The 26,017-nt window shown below is 41.1% G+C and overlaps 1 protein-coding gene across 15 annotated transcripts in view; it reads right to left on the bottom strand.

Annotated features, from left to right (window-relative positions):
- Positions 1–26,017, bottom strand: part of METTL11B (methyltransferase like 11B) — a 40,467-nt gene that overhangs the window by 4,065 nt on the left and 10,385 nt on the right. The window contains exons 1-5 of one of the 15 annotated variants that reach the window (XM_030495677.1): positions 11,710–11,799; positions 8,391–8,656; positions 7,890–8,019; positions 5,912–6,161; positions 171–3,348 (exon numbers count right to left, since the gene is read on the bottom strand). In XM_030495677.1, coding sequence (XP_030351537.1) covers positions 3,074–3,348; positions 5,912–6,161; positions 7,890–7,919 — 555 coding nt within the window. In that variant the 5' untranslated portion in view covers positions 7,920–8,019; positions 8,391–8,656; positions 11,710–11,799 and the 3' untranslated portion in view covers positions 171–3,073. The other 14 variants (XM_030495678.1, XR_003992795.1, XM_030495672.1 and 11 more) reach the window with 14 other exon arrangements.

Genomic DNA, 26,017 nt, shown 5'->3' with positions numbered 1-26,017 from the left:
TATACTATGGTAAAGTCCGGAAAGCCCTGATCTTTTAAGCCAAGAATGGCCCTTACCCAAATTCATGAACATTTAAGGGTGGCCTACACTGGTTGACTGGGAGTTCTTGAATTAAAAATGTATCTTGGAAAAGCGGGAAACAAAATATTATTCAGTCTGCAGTAGTCTCATGCATGTAAGCCCTGGAGGGCTTGTGTGTCTTTACTCTTGAGGTTCATTATGTCACCAGAAAAGCTTTAATATTTTACTGTGGAAGCAACGTAGCCATGAAACATTAATTTCCAGGAATGTGGGAACCATGAAATATGCATTTTTCTAGTAAGTTGAGATTTTATTTGTCTCTGTTCTCATATAGCTAAGGGAACCAATTTTCATTACATGTTTACATATATGTATTCTGGAAATTCATATAGGAAAGATGTACAAAACAGAGGAAGACCATTTTTGCCTTGAAAATTGTATTTCACTGATAACAGTACCAGTCATTTATATTCTACCTTTCATCCTAAACCCCTTTACATTCTATATCCATCTTGGAACCATATCTCTCACTACTGAATGGCACCCACACTGATATGTAAGTGAACAGCTGATATATTCTGCCCTGTGAGAGATGGCAGCTGTTTAGATCTGTATAAAATTGTTTACTTCCCTACTTCCACAATGCCATTCTCTCACCGTTGTAGTGATCAACACCATTCAGTCATGCCTGGCACAGGCACGATTGTACTATGATCTCCAGCAATCCCCAAGTATTCTGTACCATGACAAACGGCTCTGGCTGCAAGAAAAAATTATGAAGGACAAATTAATTTGTAATCCATGTAAAGGCCTTTTAAATATTCTCCTGTTATTGTTAACCAGTGTTACTAACTATAAGACTGATTCCTCTTTCCTGTGAAACAAATGGCTGGATTTCCTTCAGATATATGCACATACTCATATGCATGCAAAGACCACACCAGCTTTTAGCAGCCTTGGCAAGAATGAAAGTATTGTAGTAGCTTAAAGGGAATTTGAAGTACTTAGTTCTGGGGACAATTACGGAATGTAAGTGTTCACCTCAGGTTTTTATCAATGTTATATACTAAATTTACATCCATTACCAGTTGATTAGAATGGAAAAATTAGACAAAACATTCAGAAGCATCTGTGTCATGGGAACCATAGGTTTCTAGGTTATATGACATGCCAGAATATTCACCAAATCAGCAGGGTTGTCTTCCTTAATGCTACAATTAGTGATGCCACATTAAGAGACCAATTACTGGATAAGATTTGATGGCAGGAAGCCCTCTGCCATAAATTGGAAATTCTCAACATATGCAACCATACTGCTAGAGAAGATGAGTTATGCAATTAAAACCAAAACTGGAGATTTGTTATCAAAGGATGGCAGAGTGTTCTAAAATCCAGCTGAGAGGTTCCCTGATCTTGTTATCTTCAGGCTTCTATGTGAATTAATCTAACACAGATGACAATATTTAACACAGACAATTGTGCCTATAGTCATGTGGAGGATGTTTTATAGAACCCCTTTCCATCAGACCATGGAGGTTTGTGATAATGCAACTCTTTAAAAAGGCTGGTTAGTTTTGCCAGAATTGCATTTCAAGGGAATAAAACATGATAAAAATTCTGACAGAGTCAGAAGAGTGCATTCTAATGTTATTATTCAATTTCCAGAATTTTGAACAAGCCATATTTAATTTGCTTTTTACTGCATTTAATGATATGTTAAGTGCAAATTATTTTAAAAGTCCAATTCAAGATAAACATTTGATTTTGTCTGAATGGAAAAGTCTGTGGTTGCGTGGTTTTCCTTCAAAATTCTCCCTTCTTGTCCTCACTCAGAATGAAGCAGAATTTGCAAATTCTGATTTTATTTGCAAAATGAACTTCTGCCCTCCCACAGCACTTTCTGTGCCTCTATAAGGAGGATGAAAAACTTAACGTGTAATTTCTGTGAGCCATAAAGAGATAGTATTTGTGTTAGTATTTTCAAACCCAGGCTTCTAGAGCTGCTGTTTGAATGTAAATCATAGATGTTTTTGGGTTACACTAACACCCTCTGCAGTTTAGTACAGTTGTTAATTAATACAATACTGTATTAGTTCTTACAGTCTTACTAGTAACGCCTCATGAAATCCCATTAGCTGCATATGGTACCAGGCTTGTTCTGAATGTGGGAAAGCAAAAAATTTACAGTGGTATGTATAATACAGAGAAGCTTTCAAGTGGTTTCCACTGTGAACATTTTGAAAATATATTTTCCAGAATGTAATTTGTGGGGCAATCTTTTCACAAAATTTCAATGCAAACATGCATATATTTGTCATCTAAGTTTTACCCCGGAGTGTGAAAACCGTTATGCACCACTATTGTTCTATGGCAGAAACATCAGGAAAACAAAGTAGTTCCTAAATGGAACTAAAATGGAAAATTAACCAGGTTAATGGAAAATTAACCAGGACATCTTATTGTCCAAACTGACAGAAATGCAAAAAACCAACAAAACCAAACTCCCCCCAAATGAAACTGATGCCAACAAATGGATAAAACTTTCCTTATATTTTTTGTTCAAATAATTTAGAGATAGTAATGACAGTCAAAATTTGGGTTAGGTTTTCCAGAAGTATTTGAATTTCCTGCTTCAGTGATCTGATAGATCCTTCTTAAATTCCAAGAAGATTAAAATGCCATAGTAAAAATTATGCTTATTCATTACACCTCATATAGAACACTCCGAAAGGCGTTAGCCACTACAAAGACTTCAGTCCTAATTATTTTCTGTTAGTTTTGTCCAGTATTGACTTCTTGATGAAAGAGAGATCTGACAAGAAGCTCTTAGAAAGGCTTTTAAAAATGGAGAGAATGATGAAGGATGCAGGATTTAAGAGATTTAGAAGCAGACTATTTGCTGGAGTTGTAATAATTGTAATTGTAATTCTCTCCTGATCCTCTAGGAGTTGCTGCCCTAGAGTGTGTGGTTAGGAGGATTCTAGTAGATGCTTTTCTCCTTCCCAGTCCTGCGGTTCATCCATAGTCCAGTCTCTGCAGTCTCACTATACAATCAAGAATGGCCAGGGCTTTTCTGCATGGCCAGCATCCAGACAGGGACACACTGCTCAGGAAATCCCTCCTGCCTCTCCTCTCGCAGGATGGTGAGTCCACTCATTTCAATAAGGCTGTGGAGGATGTTCAGGTCTCGGATCACACTACTATCCAGACAATCCAGGATACAGCCCTCCCTGGCTACATTGTCCTTGAGAATGATAACACCATTATCCTTCAAGCCATTCTGGCACCGGATGAGAAACTCCAGGAGATCTTTATCTGTCAGATATCCTACAGATGAAAAGATGGAAAATAGATCACTATTAACCATTCAAATTCCTGCTGCACGTACCAGTATGATGCCTTGTTCTGAGTCTCCATACCCGATTTATTGCAAGAGAAATTCTAGTCCTGCCAGATTTAATTATGAAATCTTGGGCAAACCAATGAGATCAACCATTACGAACTCAAATCAGCATTTAGGATCCTTATTAGTAGTAGCAACAGATGTGGACAGAAGTCAATGGGAATAGTGGAGAAAATACTGGGTGCTGAAGGGTTCTTTAATCTGGTGGTTAAAGTCATAATAAGAATCAGTGGCAGGAAGTTGGAGCCAAACAAATTCATACTGGAAATAAGTGACAACTGTTTAACAGTGTAAGTAATTACCCATTGGAAACTACCAACAGAAGTGGTGTTTACCACTTCTTGAAGTCCTCAAATCAAGCGTGGTTGAATTTCTCAAGATATGTTTTAATTGAACACAAACTACTGGCTCAGTACAAGGGTAAAGGAATGACTATAACCACTTGTGATACAGAGTAAGTCCAACTAGATAATGTAACAATCCCTTCTGTCTTTTAATGCTACAAATCTCTATAACTTTGTGTAACGTTATGTACCCATCAAAGGAGTTCTTGATCAAAGATCCAACACAGAAAGCAAGACCTTCCAAACGGCCAAATAAACTCTTTATATTACCCCCTACTCCTGTGATTTCTGCATATACCATATACACTTAAAAATAATACGTTTTTCAGTATGTTATTGAGATTGTGGTTTTTATCCTTCCTGCCCAAAGATCAATACTTCTGTTATGTTGAGAACACTAGTGCAGGGCTCTGAGAAAAGCAAAATGAGAACTCTCACATGTGAAACATCTAAAATGAATTAACAAGGACAGGTGGTCAGAAACTGAATGAAAATTTTTTTAAAACAAGTAATTGTTTTCATTTTCTAGTCAAAATATTTAGTTCTCTTGATGGAAGATTTAAACTTTTATAAATGGAAGTTGTCATTTCAAAACCACATTTTGACATAGCATGTCAGGTTTTTTTAACCACACACCCCCCCCCAAAAAAAAAAAGAAAAAGAAAAAATCCCCAAAGCCTAAAGCTGAATACCTTTCAAGCTGAAGGAAAATAGTGATTTCTATATGAAATGTAAACTTGCATTCTTATTTTTTCATAAAATAACAGCCTGGACTCATAAACTTATGCATACATGAGACAAATCAAGATTGCATCAGCAATATTCATTGAAGCTCTTGTACACCTAATTTGGAACTTAACATTCTCTTAACTTAGCTTTTAGCCTACTTTCCTAAGAAAAAGAGATCTTCATGGTGTTGCTCTCTACCAGACAGTCCTGCCCTCGCTCCACCAAAAAGCATTGAGCTTGTTGGCATACTCCAGCTAAATTCAAGACAGAGGGAGAAGTTTAATTAATACTTAAGATCACTATGTATTTCACTGAAATTGGTGGAGGAAGGAGATTCAGATCTGCATCTATGCTAAAGACAAGGCATATGCTCCCTTTGTTATCAGCCACATAGCTGATCAGCACAGCCACAGACAAGTCTTAGCTCATTCAGTCTCACGTTGACTCGGATTTGCTCAAAAGATGAGGCAGGAGCTACGTTTACTGCAATGATTGGTTATTCAAGAAAAGCAAAAATACGAAGGAAAATGATACTGTTCTGAAGCAATTACAGCTATGAAGACCTGTTCTAAGAAGCTCAGTTTCATTACTTCTTAAGACTATGTGTAAAGGACAAGAAAGTGTTCTTGAATAAAACCACCTCCTGTGCTAATCTCTCAACTTTTATCTTTTTTTTTTCTTTTGCCTAGCAAGAAACTTTCTCCAGGATTTTGAAGTGAAGGAGTTGTTCAGGCCTCCTCTTGCACTTTAGAATAATGACTTCTTGCCAGCTGAAACTGCACCATGGACACTTAGATTCACAGATTAGGAGAAAACCTCTCTGGAAGGACAGTTAGGCACTGCAGCAGGTTTTCTAGAAAAAATTGAGAGTAGTTGTGTTGGGTTGGAAGCAGATGACTTCTCATCTGAGGGGTACTGTGGGACATAGCTAAGTGAACCTGTTTGATAAGCATCAATGCATGTGTAAGACATGATCTTGTTTACAGATATTGGTGATTTCACTGTGGCTTTTTTCAGATTGCTTCCTGAAATACCCCTAAGACATCAGATTCAGAAATCCCTGTTGGTGAAGCCAACCCCACGATTCTGTCTGCAGCACTGGCAACTAAGAAGGGGCATTCCTGCTCAAGAAAACCTGTATGTAAGGCCTGTTCCTCAGATGCACCTTAGCATGCAGGCTACTTGCCAAGAACATGTACGTTCCTCCAGTACGTAACATTAAAAAACCCAACTTGATTTGTACACACTGTGCATATGGCTGAGGAGAGCTCTCAGGAGTCTCTTGTGAATTTTAGGAAACAATCCCAAAGAACTGAATCTCCTTTTACAGCTGCGTCATTCTTTTAACATACACTTTAGCACAGGCTGCACAGTTCTCTGAGATGCTGGGCTGGATAAATCATGCTGAACTAACCTGAAACCCACTGAATCCAGATGACATCATATCTTTGTGGGGCTGGAGTGAATTCCTGGAGGCTTTTGCAATAATACATCTCTACTCTGTCCTCCTTGCCCTGCAGGTAGTTCGGGACCTCAGCCAGGAAATTCTCCATCATATCCACCAGTTCCACACTCTTGAAAACTGGTAACAGGACATGCTTGCTGATACGACCTATTCCAGAGCCACAGTCCAGGGCGCGGTTGGTGCCAGCTTTCCCCACCCCCTGTGGGATACAAGAAAATCAGTTGAAATCTGAAAAATACCACCTGAAAGATCATAGAAATCGTGTTAACTGCTATGGCCTTTAGTACACCAAGCCTAGTGTCTTGTTTCCTTATTTGTGCAGAGCTGTTGCAAGACTGGTAAGAACCTGGGACAGTATCAACAGAGCTTTGGGTACCTATGTTTGAGTTGAGCTGGGCTGCTATGTGCCCCAGGCTGCTGTTGATAGGACTTCTTCATTACAGCCATACATTTATTACTGTACAATAAGTTTTTGCTTGGTATAAGAAAAAACATAATCTTTCACAAGCTCCTAGCTTTCTCAGAAGATCCACTGGTATTTGTAAAACTTCTTTATCACATACTCACATCTCACAGCCAGCTACATGGCCAGATAAGCCTCATTTTGAGCCCTGTAAAGGCCTAACAAAAAAGTAAGCATACACCAAATACTGCATCCAAGAAGTAACTTCTGCAGCAAAGAACTCCCGAGGTGCCCATTGACATCGCTGCAGATATACAGCATCCTTGTGACCAGAGTGCAGCTTTCAAAATAAGCTATGTTTGAATGAAGATGTTGGAGTTGTAGGCAAGTTACGCCAACTCAAAAGTTTGGACTGGAGCATATACAGAATTTCTTTTTTAGGCATAGAGACAAAAAAGATGATTGAGTAGATTTTGCATAACTGTTCTTTTTTTCTTCGTAAATATAATCTCTGGACAGAGATCAGACATGAAAAAAATGTGGCACAAAGGCTATGTCTATGAAAAAAATAATGAGTCACTGTAAAAAGAGCTTTATAATGACAGCTGTATTTCACCCCTAAGGCTTCCATTCTAGCTATAAAAAGTCTCTTAAGAGCCTGCTGCTGTTCTGTAAAACAGAAATTTTAAGTGAGTCTGTACATGCACTGACTGTGGGATTGGAGCTCCCCTGGCCAAAGTTATCTGTTAAACAAACATATTAAAAGCAAGCGTAAACACCTTTTCCCTGTCCCCTGGAACTGAGTGTTGAAGTGAAAGCTACGGGCCAAAGTCCCTGCTGCAACTTCACTGCTCTTACAGGAAATAAGCCCAGGTAGAGTCTTGCTCTTCCTGTTTACTGGGAGACCTCCTCTGTAATGACCAAGCATAAATCACGTAACTCACCATGTTTTTTGGCCTTGCTTCACCGGATAATTCAGCAGATTATTAAGGTCAAAGGACAGTACCATCAATGACATGACTATGAATAGCCTGGCTGAGCATCTGGTTACACGGAGTAACTGTAGAAAGAGCACAAGGACCTCAAAGGCTCTCACCAGTCTCTAGGGCTGCTGGTCCCAATTTGTATACCTAGGAAGATTAATCTCCTGATGTGTGCAAGAATCCACAAGCCCTCAACCCTATTGGGCTCTGGAGACTACCTGTTTGTAGTTAGCCAGAAAATGTGAGCCATTCTTCATTCACAGGCTGCACCTAGGAGCATGTGGCTTTTACTGATGACCAGTAAGACACTAAGCTGTAACAAGGATTTCATGAAAGGGTAAGGAACTGTGTTTGGATCATTATGAGGTGGATTTCCATATTGTTTGCTGGCAGATACATACGGGCCTACACTGATGTGATTAAGTAAAAATCTCTGAGAAAGCTGGTGAGAAGACCGAGATGATTTCTCAAAACAACAGAATTCAACAAAAAGCCATAGAACTTCGATATTTCTGTTTCAGAGAACCTATAGTCACAGTACCTCACTCAAAACAGGGAATTCATCTCCCATGATGCGTCATGGCAAGGACCTCTGATAACACATCTCCATTTGCCATGGAGGAGATGGAAAGGGAACAAGCATGGGAGATGAAGCTTGATTCCACACTTTGCTCAAAGAGAGCAAGAGCATCAGGCAGTCAGTTGAGAAGTCCTGTGAAGCACCATGGCTCCGTTTGTAATGAAAATGTTGACTTAAGTCCATGTTCAGCTAATATATTCTCAGTTTGGAAGTGCTCAGAGCTTTGACAGAGTATTAACATTTTCTTTGGAAGGCAATCATTTTCCCAAAAGCCTAATTGAGTTGAAAGTCAGACTCCTTATTTAAAAAAACAGTGTAAGTGAAAATTTTAAGCCAGAACAGGCTTCAGAATTTAACATTGACTACTCCTCTGATTATCTGCTTCCCATTACTCAGAATCACTAGCATTTAGGACACATACACACCCAAAAATTCTTCTGTAATGCTAAATAGGGCACTCACAAATTTCCTTAGGGATAAGAGAGCTGTGGAATATGTTCCTGATGCTACTTCAAATCTTGGAAGGGCAGGAAAGCAGTGTAGATGTGTAGGACAAAAAATAAATCAGAGTTCAACAAATCGATAAAAATCACAGTGGTTTTCCTTCTATTAAAAAAATTTTTAAGATCTGGTTTTCAACAGCATCTCTTCCATGTCCCTGATCAAACAGAAGAAAAATCACTCTCAAGAAGCTTTTCATTCAGCAAGTAACCAATCAGGCAGGCGAACTGAGGGCAGAAAGAGAGAAAGGGCTTAGGGCAGAAAGGGAGCTATAAAGTTAATATAATCTGTATTATTTCACACACCTGTAGCTCACAACTGTTCCTGAATTAATGGTTTCTCTGTTTTCTTTATTTCCTTTTTTACACACTACCTCTGGATTAGGCAGTTGAAAACACACTGTCTATGTGGATATCAAGGCTTTAACTGGAATGAATACATTGCCATAAATATTCAATGCTATAGCTCTGCTGATAACCCTTCAAGTATGACTGTACCTAAGACAGCCTATAGCTTGTCTGTACAGCACTGTTGGCTCAAGTAATGTTGCTCTTGGTTTGAGTTCTGCCCACACACACATAAAACCTCTTAACTTGAGCACAGTGGCACTTTTAACTCAGTTTGACTTGCCTGGGAAGGAGACAGGCTAAAATATAAGTGAAGTTCTTAGTCCTCTCTGTAACTCCTTCCATGTGCCTAGGCAATATAAATTCTCCAATGGTAAAGAAATCTGTAGCTCAATTTACAGTGGTCCTAAGAATCATGCTAAGAAATTCCACACCTGAAAGTATGCAACATCAGTCATGCAAGGGAAATGTCATGGTGTGGCATTTCCATACCAGGCAGACTAACTCAAGAGGGGTAATTTGAGTGGAACTGGGCAACTGCTTTTTAAGGAGCACTAATTTTGCCAGAAAATCAAGTTTTGGAAGAATAAAACTCTCTGCAAAATTGGTATTTCAAATCTAGAAAAGAGTTATAGCCAAAACACATGGGAAAGAATGTTGAAAATGTCAAGATACTTCTATTTCACAACTTTCAAGGAAAAAACCCCAACTTGTCAACTTTTCATTTCTAAACAGCATTTTTCACTTTGGAACTGACTTGAACTCTCAAAAACAAAGGGAGAAGTTTTTCATAGGGGAAAACAATTAAAAATTAAATTAAGGATGTTCAGTTGATCTGAAACTAATTTTTCTATTTCCTGATTTTGTCGAACTTCTCTTTTAAGAAGAAAGTATATTTTATATATTATAGGTGAAGCAAACTACTTTTTTCTACCTTGATTACCTTATTGAAAAAAAAAAATATTCATAGAGCCATAAACTTGGGAAGACATAACTCAAATTAGCTTTACAATAAAGTCACTACTACAGAAAGCCAGCAAGTATCTGTGTCTGAGTAGGATTCAAATTGCAGTAGTAAGAAAGGAAAATAAACCATAAATAACATAACCAATCGACTGTATCTCAACAGAGGACAGACTTTAACAAACTAAACCAGAATCAGCAAAACATGCAGATTCCTTTCTTGGTTTTGGGTTTTTTTTCTTGTTTGATCTTGGCCATTCACAGTATCCTTTCTATCCCTAGCTAATAACAGGAGTAGGAACTCTGCTCTGGAGTATTCTGTATCTGTCATCACACCTGATCCATTGGGTACAACTTGTTTGGCATGTGAAACTGTGCTACAGACTGTAGTTCTTTCCTTTTTGGGTCTTGGAGATGAGAAAGTGTAGCAGTGTGGTATAAACCTTCCATTCCGGAAACGGCGTCTGTATGATGTCTAGGAAGTATAAAATGCTTCCCTGAGTACAATCTTACACACCACTTGAATTCCACAAAATGTCCTTAAAACAAGACTTAAGTAATATTTAAGGAATATGCCTTGAGCTGGCTCAAGGCTTAAAAATTGCATTTCATTTTTTCTGAAAATGCCATTTTACCATCAGGTTCAGCTGCCTTGCTGAACTTCCTTTGTATTTTCTTATTTTGTGTTTGTAAAAAGCCTGATACGGTCAGGCTTTAAAATGTTTTGAAGCCTTTTTGCATTGGCATTAATACAAATGACTGTAAATGAAAAAATGTAACTGCTCACTTGTGTTTTGCTGGCTCACTACCCCAAAAGCCTCCCTCTGTCAGGTACAGCAAACTTTGCCATCAGTTGCTCTTCACTGCTATACAGGATTTCTATCTGTTGGTAAGCCACATTCATTTTCCATCTCAATCCATTTAAACTGTGCCCTTTTTTATATATAACATCTAATTAAGCTATTGAGCTTTTTTTCCATAGTGGATCATTAAGACTAAAAAAAGGTCATCTGGTTATCCCAAATTTGTACATTTGAGCAGAAAATGAAAGATTTATGGTAGCGTTATACAGAACTAGTCATTTTGTGAACAGGAGAACTTAAGAAATTTGTTTTCCTGTGGCTTTGTGGATTCTTTAGCATCTCATACTGTTGTTGAGCTAATTTAATAGGCTTTTCCCCTGGGAAGAGGAAAGACCAGTCAGAAAACCATCAGGCCACACCTTTAAAGATTTGCAGGTTCACAAAGACATCAACAGGATTTTCAGAAACCTAAGTGCCAAAGTGCTATTGCTATTGTAGGCAATTTTAAAATCCCACTTGGCATTTCTCTAGATCTCAGGTCAAAGCAGACCTTTGAAGATGTTTACAGACCTTTAGAAATCTGTTTGCAAAGGTCCCCAGTGACACTGGAACACTAAAGAAAATAATATTTTTCCTAATGGGTAGCTTATTCTATATACTGCTCATGTTTGGGGGCGGGGAGAGGTGGCACCGCGGGGCTGGGTTTTGTTGCAGTGTTCTCAGAAATATCTATAAATAGGCAAAACAGAAACTTGGCATTTAGTCTCAGCTACTTTCCCAAATGGACTGCAGGAATTTGCACAGACAAATCTCCCACTGAAGCCAGTAAGGATTTCATTATGAAAGGTCCCAGTCCTGCACTGAGAATTAATCTCCCACCCAAACACAGATAAAAGAACTTGCCCAATCCTCTTTGCAGCTTTGGAGTCTAAGAAAAGGATGCAAAACAGGTAAATAATGACATACGGCCAGGCAAAATGTATATTCCTGATGATGCATGAGCTGGCAGAACACATTACTTGACCCGGTGACAGTCAGTTATAACCTGTGACTGCATATCAAATATGACATATGGTGCCATTTAAAATATATGTGATTGGGCACAGTGCATGTCATTTATAACACATCACTACTGTTTCTTGCAGAAGATGAGATTAAATGACTCACCCCAACAAACTTCCTGAGAAACTCCCTGGAGGATTCAATGTCTGTATTGGAGAGCTCAATGTAGTCTCCCATCATGCCCTCTTCTGTGGCTGGCACCTCCTGGTAGAAGTGTTTGGCCCTGGCGTAGAACTGCATCTCCCCATTGATAACTTGACTTGTCAAAGCATAGAGTTTCACTGCAGGCAGATAAATCACTATATTATTGTTAATGACAGATATTTCTGGTTTAGTTTATTGCTCTGGAGACACAATGGTGAAGATCTATAAACTTTAATTGAGCCTTCAAACCACCAAACCTCTGTCTCTAAAGCAAAGGTGGAAGGAAAGGTGTTGGATTTAATCCTGCAAAACCTTGAAGAGACACAGTCCTCCTTGGGCGAATTCAGTGCCTCCCAGGGTCAGACATCATTTTTGTCATCACACTATCTTTCATGTCAGTGAAAAATCATCTCAAATTTGAAGTGAAAATGCATGCTTAAGAGAGCAAGGGGCTTGATTTGCTCCCAGAAAAGCTGTGGGTGGCATTTATTGCTCTACAGGGTCATCACTTCCGCTATCACAAACCTAACTGTTGTACAGATTTCCATATATGATTTCTAGTCATTGACAGCTGCACGGAGAGCACACCAAGAGAGTGGATGAATGAGGCACTCCCTCTGGTTTATTTTTAGTGATACTGTACAATCTGTGGCACTACAAGTAAGCTGAACCAAAGAGCAGATGGTAGTCTCAGGCCTAAATGAGTATAGACAATGGGAGACCATTTAGAAGAGACAGCACTAAATTTTCATCTGTCAGATCAAGGAGCAAGATAATCAGTGGGTGATACACTGGAAAGTTCCTGTGTGCCAGAGCTTGGTTGTTTCTTCTCATTGCTTGTCTATTCTGGTGGTAATATACAGCAATCGTAAGTGAACGTTTATTAAAGTGAACGTTTACTAAAACCTGTGAGCTTTGCTGGGTAAAGGATTATTATATATTACTCTTTAAAAAACTGATGTCTGTCCTCCACATCCTGGCTTTTTCTATACTCCATGTGCATCAGCATATCAAAAGCAGTTACTTTTGCGGCTTAAAAGTCTGGATTGAGGCAGCCCATAAACAGTTTGCTGAAACCAGCACCTTTGACTATCCCATGCACATGCAAGTGTCCAGACATTTTCCTGTGTGTATGACAGACCTTCCAACAAAAACACAACTACAGGCTTCCTTGTGAAAGCTAAGCAATAAGGAGGGATGGAGTCACACTGGGAAGGAGTCTTTGCAAGCACTACCTTGCAGTGTGAGACCAGCTCTGCTGCAGATTCCCCGTGTGCTCAAAGAACTGGAAACGATCCAGCAACAAACATCTTTTGGGTTAATAACAATAAAACGGGAGAGCTCTCTACTGGCTGCGTACATAGAAAGACCGGGGAGCAGTACTTTGTCACTGCGCCTTTTAACTTTCACAGGAGTGCTGCCGGTCGCTGCTGGGAACAGGCCATGCCTTGCTTACAATAGCTGGGGACAGGAATTATGCCCTCCACACAGAGGAAGAGAGCTAGGCCAGAGACCCTGAATATAAACCTGGAATGTATTTATTGAGGGCAAGCAAGCTCAGCAGGGAATGATAAGTGTGTGCCTGCCCATCCTCAGCAGGAGAATGACATTTTGGAGGCAAACGAGGGGGGGACAAAGGAAGTAGGATGGGGAATAATTACCACCAAGGACCACTCAGAACAGAATAGTGCTATTGGGTTACACATAAGCAGCATGCCTGGCATATCCTTCATCCAACAAAAGCAGCATTACCAGCCCCTCTTGTCATCACCTGCTTAAGTCAACTGCTGAACGGATACTATTAAAGCTTTAATCCATTACACATTTATGTTATGCCTGAGAAATTTATACCACAAGAAGCACTGAGCCCAGCACGGGTCAAACCTGGGAGTTTTACACACTCCACTGATTATATTCACATACTTAGAATAAACCATTTAGTTGGAGAAATTAATGCAAAGGGGGCAGCGGCTAATCCCTAGCACAACTTGGCCAGGGTGGCTCCCAGAGCCTGGGAAAAAGACTCCATCAGTGGCTGTGATTCTTCCAGTAAATGATCTCCATCTTGCCCCCTGGGAATGGCACCATCTTGTTTTCTCTGTGTCTCTTTATTCTCCGTTTCAGAAGCCAGCCTGTCTGGTGAACACAGCTGAATCGCTGCATGTTAGCTTTGCTAGATCTTCCATGTAAGAGTCCAGCGATTATTTCTAAGCCTTGTTTAATGGACCAATCAAGGGACAGTGATTTATCCTGTTTTGCTAGATTGAAGGGAAAGGCATTTACAGGCTGTCTGCAGGCAGCTGGCAGCATGAAAAACAAATATTCAGAGTCCTTCTACTCAAAACATGAGCCTGACCTGAGGCAACACATGGGGATGATATGCTATTCAGGATATCAGATCTGTAGTGTGTGCTCTCATATTTCTCACTCAGAACTAGTATCAGGGTTGCAGAATGCCTCCCGGGACTTGCGTGCATACACCAGCTGACTGCAGCTCCTCCTGGGCCTGCTGGGGCCCCAGAGCACTGCCTTACGTGCTGGCATCCAAAACCAGCTCTGGGCTTAGCATCCAGAGGGTCTTCTCTATGCATCGATCTTTGCCAAGATCTTTTTATGCAAGTCTCCCACCTGAGGGCATGAAAGGACACATGCTAATAATGCAAAGGGTAATGATGTACACAACATCTTCTCCTGTGGACCCAGTGTCCCACTCACGCAGTGTGTTATCTGTAGAGATGATTTCCATGTCTTGCTCCCTCAGGGTTACTCCTCCCTCTAATGAATCTGCAACACTGCCAACCCTCCCAGTGCACAACCCAATTTTCCACATACAGCCAGTCAACCTCAACTCTGATGTGCCTTGCAGCTGTGCCTGACTGCCTCCAGCAGCAGGACCAGAGGGAGAGGGAGGTTTCCCAGCTTACAGGAATCTACCCTAAAAGAGAAGTGTGAGGAGGCACACATGTTCTTGGTGGCAGTTAGTGTTGCAGCTCTGCTCCATCGTACCTTCCTCTCATCACAGGACCTGTCTGGCCTGAGTCATCTCCCATTCCATGACCCATGTGGGACTACCTCTTGCATCAGGAAATGAAATACTTGTGAGGTCTGTTACGGATACACAGTCTGATTTCAGTGAACTTTGTAAAGTAGGGCATAGGCGGGATAGGATGACGGGGGCTGCGAGTCTTTCAGAAGTTGCAGGGGGCAGCTGTCTTCCACCGACAAAGTTTTCAGTGTTAACTTGTAAGGTAACTTGTAAGATTTAAGGTTAGAAATGTGTTTCTAGTAAAGTAAGAAGAAACTTTTTTCACAGCACACTTGGTCTCAGCTGATCTGCTGGCAAGTCCCCCAAGTGGAGATGGCTAAAACAAACTCACTGCAAAAGCAGGCTCAGAACAGGAACTGGCTCCCTAAAGGTCGCTCCACAGTCATGACACATTAATTTTCAGTCTCTGCCAATACAGGGTGCAGAGTGGTGATCTACAGCTGAATGCCAAGCCCTGGACTAGATAGAGAGTATCTACCTAAGACCTTTTGCCCTGCAAAGTCCAAAATGTTATCTCCAATATTTTCTAATGGACGAGTTCAAAACTTTGTTTCCCAGTGTATCTGGTCTAAAACTTTAGAGAAACAGACCACTTACTACATGAGGCTGGGTGCAACCCCAACCTGCAGTAAATTGTCGTGCAGTTCTTGGTTGTGGGGTTTACTCAGCTAAATTTCCCTGGCAGAAGTAAATGCTGCAAGTAATTCTTTTGAAGTTTTTATTTGTTAACATTATTTTGTGGCTCCAACTGCTCTCTGCAAGATACTGAACTAATTCCAGCCTTGATGAGTATTCCCTTTTACATACAACTTCTGCTTTGTGCATCAGTTGAAAAATTTTTATCTGGGTGCAGGGCAGAATTCACCTCTCTACTGTGGTCCAAGAACCATTTAAATTCTGTTTTATAGAGAATGAACATCAGCCAACTCCCAAAGCAGATATTACTTAAAGACACGTGCCTCACACATGGGAATATTTGTCTCTATGGACCTATCATTAAAGTTTTCCACCACAAATCTCACCCCACTGGCACCTAGTCCCACAGCCTATGTAAACACATGCATAATTTCCAGAATCTGAGTAGCTCCATTAAAGTCCACTGGGCCTAGGGGCATTCACAAACATTTAAGTACATTATTGGATCAGTGCCTAAAGTTACTCACATCTTTTATTTATAAATGTTACCCTGCTCTGTAAAAGTGACATGTTTCTCTTAAGAGGCTTGATATCAGATATGCTCAGCTCATAAGTAAACATGCCTAATAGTGCTCCACCACTGAACCTAGCAATGGAGTGGGGGAAGCATGGAGTTAGCATAGCTTGAAGCAAGCTTTCTACCTTGCTGACCCTGGACAGCACTGGAAGTTTCAATGTGAGGCTTGATTTCAGCGTTCTTATTCACATTCAGGGTTAAGCACACCCTTAACTACCTGACTAGGTCACAGTCTTACTATTGCTTTGGTTTAATGCTGTTTACACAGAGATATCTGGATGTAGTCCTGAAGCTTGAGAAGTTCAGTTCATTTCTACTCAGTTCCACTCTGAACTGAGCTGGTAAATGTCATTCTGCAGAGATGTTCGGACCTGCCACATTCTGTCCTCTCATTCAGAGAAAGTACTGGTTCACGGTATAATCCAGGTTGGAAGGGACCTAAGGAGGGCTGTAGCCCAAATTTATGCTCAAAGCAGGGACAGATATGAGGTTAGAGGAAGTTCATCAGGACTTTATTCAGCTAGGTGTTGAAAACCTCCAGTGATGGAGAATTGCACAACCTCCCTGGGCAACTGTTCCAATGCCTGACTGTCCTCATGGGGAAAGAATTTTTCCTTAGAGCCAGGCTGAACTTTGTTTGTTTCCATTTATGGCCACTGTCTCTTGTCCTCCTGCCTCACGCCACTGTGCAGAGCTCAGCTCCATCTTCTTCATGATCTTCTTGTAGGTATTGGCAGGCTGATACTTGGTCTCCCTGAAGCTGTCTCTTCTGGCTGAACATGCCCCATTCCATTAGTCTCTCTTCCTAGGGCATGTGCTCCAGTTCCCTGACCACCCTGGAGGTCATCCAACTCACTCTGTGTCATTTCCTGCATTGGGAGTTCAATTGTCCATGCATATGGTCTAATGACTGTTGCATAAAAGGGGATCATCACTACCTTTGATCAACTAGCTATGCTTCTGTTAATACAGCCGCCTTTGCTGCCAGGACACACTGCTGGTTCATGTTGAGTTGCTATCTACCAAAACCCTATTAGCAGGGCTGCTCCCTGGCCAGCCACTGCCCTGCTCGTGTTCTTGTTGCCAAAGGTTCTTCCTCTCCAGATACAGGACCTGGCATTTATCTTTGAATTTCAGTAAATTAAAATTTCACTAGGTTCCCACTGTCTCTTTCCTCCAGCCTATTTAGGTGCCTCTGAATGGCAATCCTGACCTAGAACTTGCAGACAAGTCCTGCCAGTTGGCCGCAATCTGCCAATGTGACGAGCAAGCAGTCCTTCACCTCCTCCAGGTTATTGATAAAGATGTTAAACAGTATAGGTCCCAGGACAGACTCTTGCAGTACTCCTCTGACCTCAAGATTTGACCACGACTTTCTGAGCCTGATCATCCAATGACATTTTAATCATCTGATTGTCCACCCATCCAGACCATGACACTCTTAGCACGCTGTGAAGTTTCTTGCATGTGTATTCACAGTGTGCAAGCTACCCCACAGTACTGGTCCTTATGAACACTTTTACTTCATGACAATAAGCATGAGGTAACAGACATGCTCTATGTTCACACAAAGGCTGGACTTACAGTACCTTTTCCATGGAGTCAAACTAATTTGGATAAGCTGGCAACAAGCTTGAAGCTCTTTAGCTAAGTTTTAACGATTTGGGTCATGACGAGCCTGGCAGGGAGGGATCTTTAATCTGATAGGACCATTTTACAATGTTTGTTGGCTGGGAATGGAAATTCAATTAGAATTCAGACTAGAAAAAGAATATAGTTTTACAAGAATAAAGCCATTAGGCCTGGAAACAGCTTAATGGTGGACTGATGGATTCTCAGTCATTTGCAGTCCTTAAACCAAGGTATTTTTGCCTTCATAAATATATACTGTGACCTAGTCATATGTTATAAGCATGATGCAGGAACTTTTACATGAAATTCTAAGCTAGATGTTCATACTGGTACCTTCTAGCCTTAAAATGGTCTATTAGTACTTACACCAACAGTTAACACTGTAAGAAATCCTGCTCAGTTTCTAATATGTTGTGTTTATTTTCAAAACAAATGAAAGAATAACATTTTCATAGACTTCTTGAGATTCCATTAACCCATAATTGACTTTCCTTCCTTTCCATCTTTCCTTCCTTTCCATCGTTCACAGCTACCTACCACTAGGGGTAGGAGTATTTATCTTCCATGTTTCATTTTAAATGGCTGCTGATACTGCTTCATTTGAAAATCCACATCAAAATACTAAGATAACACAGAAGTGTTTTTTCTCTTTACAGAACTCATGAATTCTACCTTCTTGAGCATAGTTCTCACTGAGGTCTGTGTCATTTCAAACAATAAGGTAAAATAATCCACTTGCCTAAATGGATCATTCAAATAGGAAGGAGGCCTCAAGAATTCATTGCGAAGAATAGTTTAACAGGTTCCACTGACACATCCTTTCCATCTTAAATTCCTATAGTTCTAATATTGAGTGTAGGCTGAACAATTCTGCTTAAAAAGTGACATGCTAATGTAATACAGGCTCAAGTCAAATCTGCGTTTTAGCTATATTGTCCTGGGGAAATTTTGTTTCTTATTCAGGATTAAATTTTCATAAGAAATGAACATTCATTTTCTGCATTTAAAAAAAATTGTCTCGGCATCCTGGACCAGAGGCTTTCACTGAAATTCAGCTATAAACAAACATTTTGGAAGCATTTTCCTCCCCGTTAACAAACAGGAGGTTAGACAGCCTGCTGCAGAGATAAGAATTACAATGACACCAGAAAAAAAAAAAAAAATCATTATCTTTCAAGCACTTGTCCAAAACAATGTAAATGGCAAGGCTAAGCACACACTGAATGACAACAGAATGGGTTATCAGGCAAGAGAAAGTAAGGCCTGTCAGCTCTGCTAGTTTTGCATTTGTCCTTCCAAGTTCCAAACAGGTCAATGAATGTTTTACTTAAATGGTGAGAAAAAAAGGAACCATCAGCTAGAAACCAAACTTTATTTCATTCCTGTGGTCTTTCCTTTGCCCTTCTCTAACAATCTGCGGAGTATTTAGGTAAAACAACAGGGTACTGAATGAGATGGAGCTGAGAGAGACTACCGAATGGTTTACTAGCACTGTAGTATCTCTAGCCAGTCTTCTCAAAACTACTACTTATTGTCATTAATGTGTCTGCACTCTACCATCTAACATTACACGTCTTTCTGGAGCACAGTCACACATGCACACAGACGCTCCTACACACCAGCTACTCACCCAGAGGAAGCTTTTCCAGCAGATAAAGGTAACTCTGAAAGAAATCATTTTGGATTGCCTTATGCAAGACAAAGGACATACTGTGCCGACAGAGTTCTTCGTCTGTCTTGTGCCAGCGCGACTTAAAAGCCAAATGTGCTGCTTTATACGCCATGGTGAAGATGTTTTTTGCAAGGGTGGACAGTTTCTGTGGCTGGTGCTCTCTGGAGGACCTGTTCTTCTGAAGAGCAGAGGCAGCGTTGTTTAAATTGTGGCAGTGTGCTGTCATTCTATATCAGGGTGTGTGTCCAGAGCAGTGCAGGGGGTGGAGGCGGGCAAGAGGGGAGTGAGAAATGCTGGCTGTTGGCACTGGCTCAGAGTAATCTCTGGAGTGTCGCCCTCTGAAACGAGCAGGTGCTGATAGTGATAAAAAACTCAAGCACGAAATTGCTTAGCCAGGGTACAAGTATATCTATTCCAAGAAAGTGGCTTTAATTCAATTACACTTTTCCTAATCTATTCAGCCTTCACTTCAAAGGAACTCTGATATTATCCAGGATCTCCCATCTCCCTCTTTTATATCTCACAGCGTGATTTTGTTTCTCTGTCTCTCCCTCGCTATTTGTTTTTCAGTCTGGGGCACCCGAGAGGAAGGCCAGAAGACAGAACATGGACATGCCTCTAAATACACACTACTGCATGTCCTAATAAACTGTGGTTACAGCAAGCAAAGAGAAAGCAACAGATTCAGTTTCATGCTTTGCCACTGTGTATGGCCAGGGCATGCCACTCTCTATACATTCTATACTCTCTATACAACCTACCCAAGTTCACTTAATCTGTTTATATGGTCAGACTAACTCATCAGCAGAGGCTAACTTGAAGAAATTACTGTCTGGGAACACAGGAATGATAAAGCCAGGGAAGAGTAAGAGCTTTTTGCTTTAGCTAACAAAATATACAGAAGAAGAAAATGAGATAAACTGCCCTTAACAAATTTGGACAAATATATTGGCTGGCTAAGAGAAGTTCAGACCATTACATGAAGGGGGCTGTATATCCTAAGCATGTCCCATCTCTGAGGAGGATCAGGCCCTTAAGGGACAAGGAGAGACAGGTACTGCTTCAAAACCTTTTCTGCCCCTTGGTAGTTCAGGCAATCAGTGTGGTACAGCTTCAAGCCTCCTGAGTTGCGAAAGTACCCAGCAAGGCGATGGAGGCTTTGTACTGATTGCACTGACCTCCACACATTGTGCCCATGAGGGTTTCCCCTTTACAAGCTGTTTATTCCAGCTGTCTGCAGTGTAAGCACACTAAAACGCAGCAACACAGAATCAGAAAGTTGCATGTTTCCAATACAAAAGGGCTGCCATATGTCCTGAGCAGTACTGAAACTCCCAATAACCATCTGATTAAGCTTCTGAGAGCAGAACAAAGAGACCTAGCCTCTACCAAGGAAAATCACTGGTACTTCTGCTACAGATGATGCTAAGCAGCATTTAGCAACGCATCAATTAAAGCATATTTTCCAACATGACTCGCTTCCTTGAAGCAGTCAATCTCTGTATCTCTACTTTGATATTACTTATTAAAAGTACTCAGGGGAAAAAACATTCCTGGGTATTACTGCCTTTCTTGTTTCCCCAACTACCATTCTGTACTACTCATTCTCACCTAACTGCACTGGCATGCTGCTTCCGCAGTGGTTCCAGTCTACATGAATGTGCTGGTGAACAGATCTGTGAATAAATCTTATTCAGAAAAATATACTTATTTTTCTTTCAAGTTGGATCAGTTCCCCAGTCCAGCCCACAGCTGACTTAAGGGAATTTTTCATGTGCTACAGTACGTGGGCTGGAACAGCCTCCTGGGATGGCAGTTTGGAGGAGGTAGCCATACAGTCACAATACACAGTGGCCTTACCAGTAAGGCAGACCTCCTTCCTGTTTCTTGTCAGAGAGGTGTGCTGCAGTGGATTCCATGAGAGCCAAAAGTAATCTAAGTACTAGAAGATAAGTTTCTACGCTTCCACCCCTCCCTGCTCACTCATTCCCACTGTTGGGGTCTCTGCAGAGCTATTTCAGCTTGATACATTAGTTGGCTTTTTCTGTCTGGCCAGCACTGTGAACCAGTTCAGTGCAGAGCTTAAAAATTGCCAGAGAAGTGCAAGAAAGGAGGCAGAAATGTGCAGTTGAGGATGGATTGGGGAGAGTGGGATCATGGCAGTGGTTAGATCAGCTCTACTGCTAAAGTTTGAGCCCCTCTTTCAACAGAGGGCAATGTTTTTCATGCAACCTTAGACACTTCAGCCATCCCCTGAAATAACTCGGTTTCATATTTCATCCTGGTTTATCAGAGAAATACCAGGCTCTCTCCAACTAATTTTGCAATATCTGGGCCCATATACAATCCTGGTGTATGTCTTGGTTTTCTCACAAATCTAGCCCTTTATCTATTTTCAGCCACTCGCCAATTAGTGCGCCAGATGCGTCAAGACAGCATGTTAATGCTTTGGAAAGACGTTGCACAAGCTCACTTTGTCACCGACAAAAGATACCCCTAGGAACTCAGAGCCCACCTGTTCTGCATTTGACACCATGTTTCACATTTGTCATGGCTGTAGTTTTGGCAATGCCCATTGTATAGCAAAGTGACCTCTGCTTAGAGATAGCAGTGACTCCAAGCATGAAACCTAATCCCTGATGTGTCCTAGTGGAGTCAAACACTGGGACAGCACAGTGGAGGGTGCTGAGATTGCAGCTTCAGGGCTCCCCGTAGCTTTGACGCTCCTGAGGTCCACAAGGGCTGGGCTTTTATGCTCACTGGGAGGATGTAAAGTGCAAAGGCAGAAAAGGGCACTGTTTCTCCAGCCTTCTCTGCACAAAGTGGAGCTTAACTCTCTTTGAAGTTGCGCATTTGGGTTCCCCAGTGCTTACCAAATGCCCAAGCGACTGTGACTCCAGTGAAGCTCTCTCAATTTATATCCTCTCAGAATCTGGCCAATTACAATGAATACATACCCATGGGAAGCAGCGCATATTTCAGAGTCACTCCCTATGATTTTAATGCCCTGCTAGTGATCTCATAACATACTCCTAGCCCACTTTCTTTAGGAAAAAAGATATGTGCAATCATTTTGTGTATGTCTCTGTCTATGACAGGTCTCATCCTGGTGTCACTCAGCAAAGTGAGTTTTGTTCCTCTGAGACACCATAAAACCCATAAGGATGGACAGGCATGGGTACATCTGCACCTCTCTTTCCAAGGTACCATCCTCAACCATCCAACGCAAATGTGTCAGAAACAACAGTCCACAGGATTAGTTTTTTAGGCTCTCTGATAAATTAGTTTTTGACACACAGTAGTCCCGCCCCACAAAAAAAGGGTGAAGATCTACAGAAGGTGTCATAAACAATTCTATTTATTCTATTTGCACGTGATCAAGACTATGTCCCTCTTCCAAATAGCTCTATAACCTAAAAGTTAGTGTGAACACACACTCAGGCCTCAGATACTTGTGCTAAGTAGGTGAATAAAAACAGCATCAAGCTAAGTACGTGAACAACAACAGCATCAAGCCTTTTAAATCACTTTCAAAGCACTTCCTATTGCTGTCAAAGGTTAGGCAGAAACATAGATTCGTGCCCAAAGGTGCCTGGAAAAGTCCACAGAAATACCAGTTGGTTTTGTTTGTATGTTTTTCCCAAAAAGTGGATGGTATATTCTCTGCCTATTTGTTAACAGCAGTGTCTTAATGTCTTCTGCTAAGAACAACTCACAACTGCTTCACATTGTCTCCTAACCCTATATTCTGAATAGGAGTAGTATTGGTCTACCTGGAAGCTGCGAACAATTCAAGCACTATTATATACCCTACATCTCCATTAAAAAGAAGTATGAGGCTTAAGTACGGACAAAATGGCACCCATACTACTTTCAGGATCACTGCTGAAATGTGAGTAAACCAACTCTCAACTCTAGTTTCCTTTCCCAAATGGCCATCTAACTCCTTCTGAAGTTGAAGCCAGCTAGCCATCTTTTTTGTTGGTAGTAGGGTCACTGGAGAATCTGGATGTATGGGTAAACTGAAGCCCTACACTAAAATTACGGTAGACACAGTCATTGCCTCAAAAAGCTTCTGGTCTAAAGTAAGAATGTGTTTGCATTTATATGGGTAAACAAATAGTTCATATTCTTCCCCGTGAAATCAGCCAGTTCTAGGACATCACATTTAGCACAGATAAAATGAAGGATCAGCCTGAGTGGCTTCTTGTTAAAATACCTGCAGCTGATCTTCACTTGAGAGTATCAGGTTTAAAATAAGCTATCAGATGGCTTATAATGAGTCACTGCAAGATCCAAGGTAGATCTGTTTGTTGGAACATCAAGGTATTTAAAAAGAAGTTTGGATTACTTTTATATTAGTAAGTAACTACCTCTCTGCAGGTCAAAGCTGCACATGCTACTTCTGAAACACATCAGCTGCACAGAGAGGAAAACCATGTGCACTAGCTCTACATATCAAGCAGGTCACAAAGGGTCAATTTTGCCTCTAAATTACTGTGTTCTGCTTAGAAAACACCTGGTATGCAATCTAAATTCCACACGGACAAGCCATCAGGATTGCTGTAAGATGTCCCTTTACCTTAAAAAGGCTTCTATATTAATTCTTCTCCTTCACACTCACGCCTGGCATATGCTGTCAGGAATAGATGTGGTTAAAGCAAGAAATTTTTATGTTTGACAACAAGTTTTTAAAAGTTCCTGAAAACCACAGGATCATGTTGATAGAAAAGGCACAGGCTGAGAGCACATGTGCAGTTATGAGGGCAGTGAAGAAAAGCTGCAGGTTGGATGGCAGGTGGTAACCTTTACAACTGACTTTGCTGCAGCCAGAAAAGCAACTGCCTGTATTATTCTGACTGCAGCTTCGGTGGCTTATTCAGAGCAACAGTGTATGCCAATATCTGGGTGTCAAGCTGGGAAACAGTAATATGACAATGGATGCACTAATTGTCTGACTTGTTGAAGTCCAGAACTCTTAATCACACTCCTCGCCCACCTAAACTCTGCTCATGGGTCCAATTAGACTCAGCAGTCTTCAGAAGTATTACTGTGGAAATCATTTGGTTTTGAGTTGAGTACGGAATTGAGAAAAAATAGTGGTTTGGGTTGACGAGAAACTGAAATATTTCTCTTTTCTTACTTGAAAGATTTTTTTTGTGTCAGGCCAAACAAAAGGTTTTGTTTTGTTTGCAGGGCTATTTCCCTTCTTCCACTTCTTTATTTGTTTATTTGTAACTAAACTTAGGTAAATTTGGTTTCAGTGTATCATTTACAAGTGCAAACAACAATAATGTTGTTGTCACCAGTAGACTGGTCAGTCTTGCAAAATCCCTCTGTAGCAAAAGGACCCAAGGAAGTGCAGAGCAAAACAGGTCCTTGGGCAAAGACCCAACCTTGATATAGGACTTCTGATCTCTCATGAGAAACCCTTGCTTTGAATGACATTTCCAAAGCAGAGTTCACTGTCTGTAAGTCAGGATGACTCATGTCCTTCAGGGCATATCCTGCGCAATTCCCCGGTGCTTTCACGGGTGCAGTCACAGCAGCAATCTGTTATCATTTATACAATTTGAATTTAGCAATCTGGAATTCCATCTGAAGCAACAAAACACAGCATGTGAGCCCTATGGGCAAATACATTATAATTCATGTAAACGAAATCGGCCAGAGCTTTATCCCTATGGAGGGAATACACAGTTCTTTCCCTCTAATACTTCTAGCTCTGGAGCCAACACTAAATTACATTTTTGAATGAGTGAAGCCACTCTTAGGTAAGAGTGGGAGCCTATCTCATCATGTCTCAAGTACAGTGACAGTCACAGTGGGACCCTGATTTGGAGATCCATAAACAGTATGCTAATGTAAATAGCAATATCTGGGGAGCACTCCTGCATGCTTTGGCCGTGAGGATTTTATTTGGTTCTAGTTAGGGACTCTCAGTAGGGCTGGGGCTGAAGGGAAGGAAGGGCAGGGTTCCTGATGAAACTGCAGAAGGGGCTGCTCTGTTGTTCTTGATAAGAAGCATGACAGCTGTGCCCACAACATCTGTTTTTCATTGAACCCTAGTGAGAGTTCCTTGCTGAGTCTCTTCCACCCCATATGTGGTGGTTTAATTGATGGAGCCTGAGAAGGTTTTAGGTCCAGCATGGAATGCCGCCTTTCACTGTGATATGTGACTCCAGATACAGTAAGGGCTGGGCTGCTCAGAATCATCTTTTAATTGCATTTCTTCTCAATATTGAATTTTGTGTATATTGCCCTCTGTTGGTTCAAGCACATGATAAAGCTCATTTTCTAGGTGAAAGCTAACAAAAATCTCCTTCTGGCTGAGTGGCAGGGTTTGTGGGTTTTGGAAAATGCAGGATCAAGTTAGCTGTAGCCTTGTGCATGTGTGTGTGCATAGTTCATATCCCCCCATAGCTCTGTGTTTAAGAATGCAGGCGCAGCTCTTTAACCAAAAAGGAAGGGGGTCTGGAGACTGGCTGTCTCAGTCATTGTGGACTGCACATAAGAAGAGAGTTTTAAGGAGTGACCAGAGGGGATAGTGGTTTGCTGAGCCAGGATAAAGAGGATGTTGCACACTCAGGAAACAGCGCAAAAAACAATACAGAAAAGCCTATGGGAGAACTGGGAAAGTGGGAGATAAGTCTTAATGTCTTTCAGCTCTGGCATGCAACTGTCAGAAATGCTTTGGTAAAAAGTC

The sequence above is a fragment of the Strigops habroptila genome, chromosome 8 (genome assembly GCF_004027225.2).
Source record: "Strigops habroptila isolate Jane chromosome 8, bStrHab1.2.pri, whole genome shotgun sequence".
Lineage (NCBI taxonomy): Eukaryota > Metazoa > Chordata > Aves > Psittaciformes > Psittacidae > Strigops > Strigops habroptila.
Note: the sequence above shows the minus strand (reverse complement) of the source record. Positions and strands in the feature narration are given on the sequence as shown.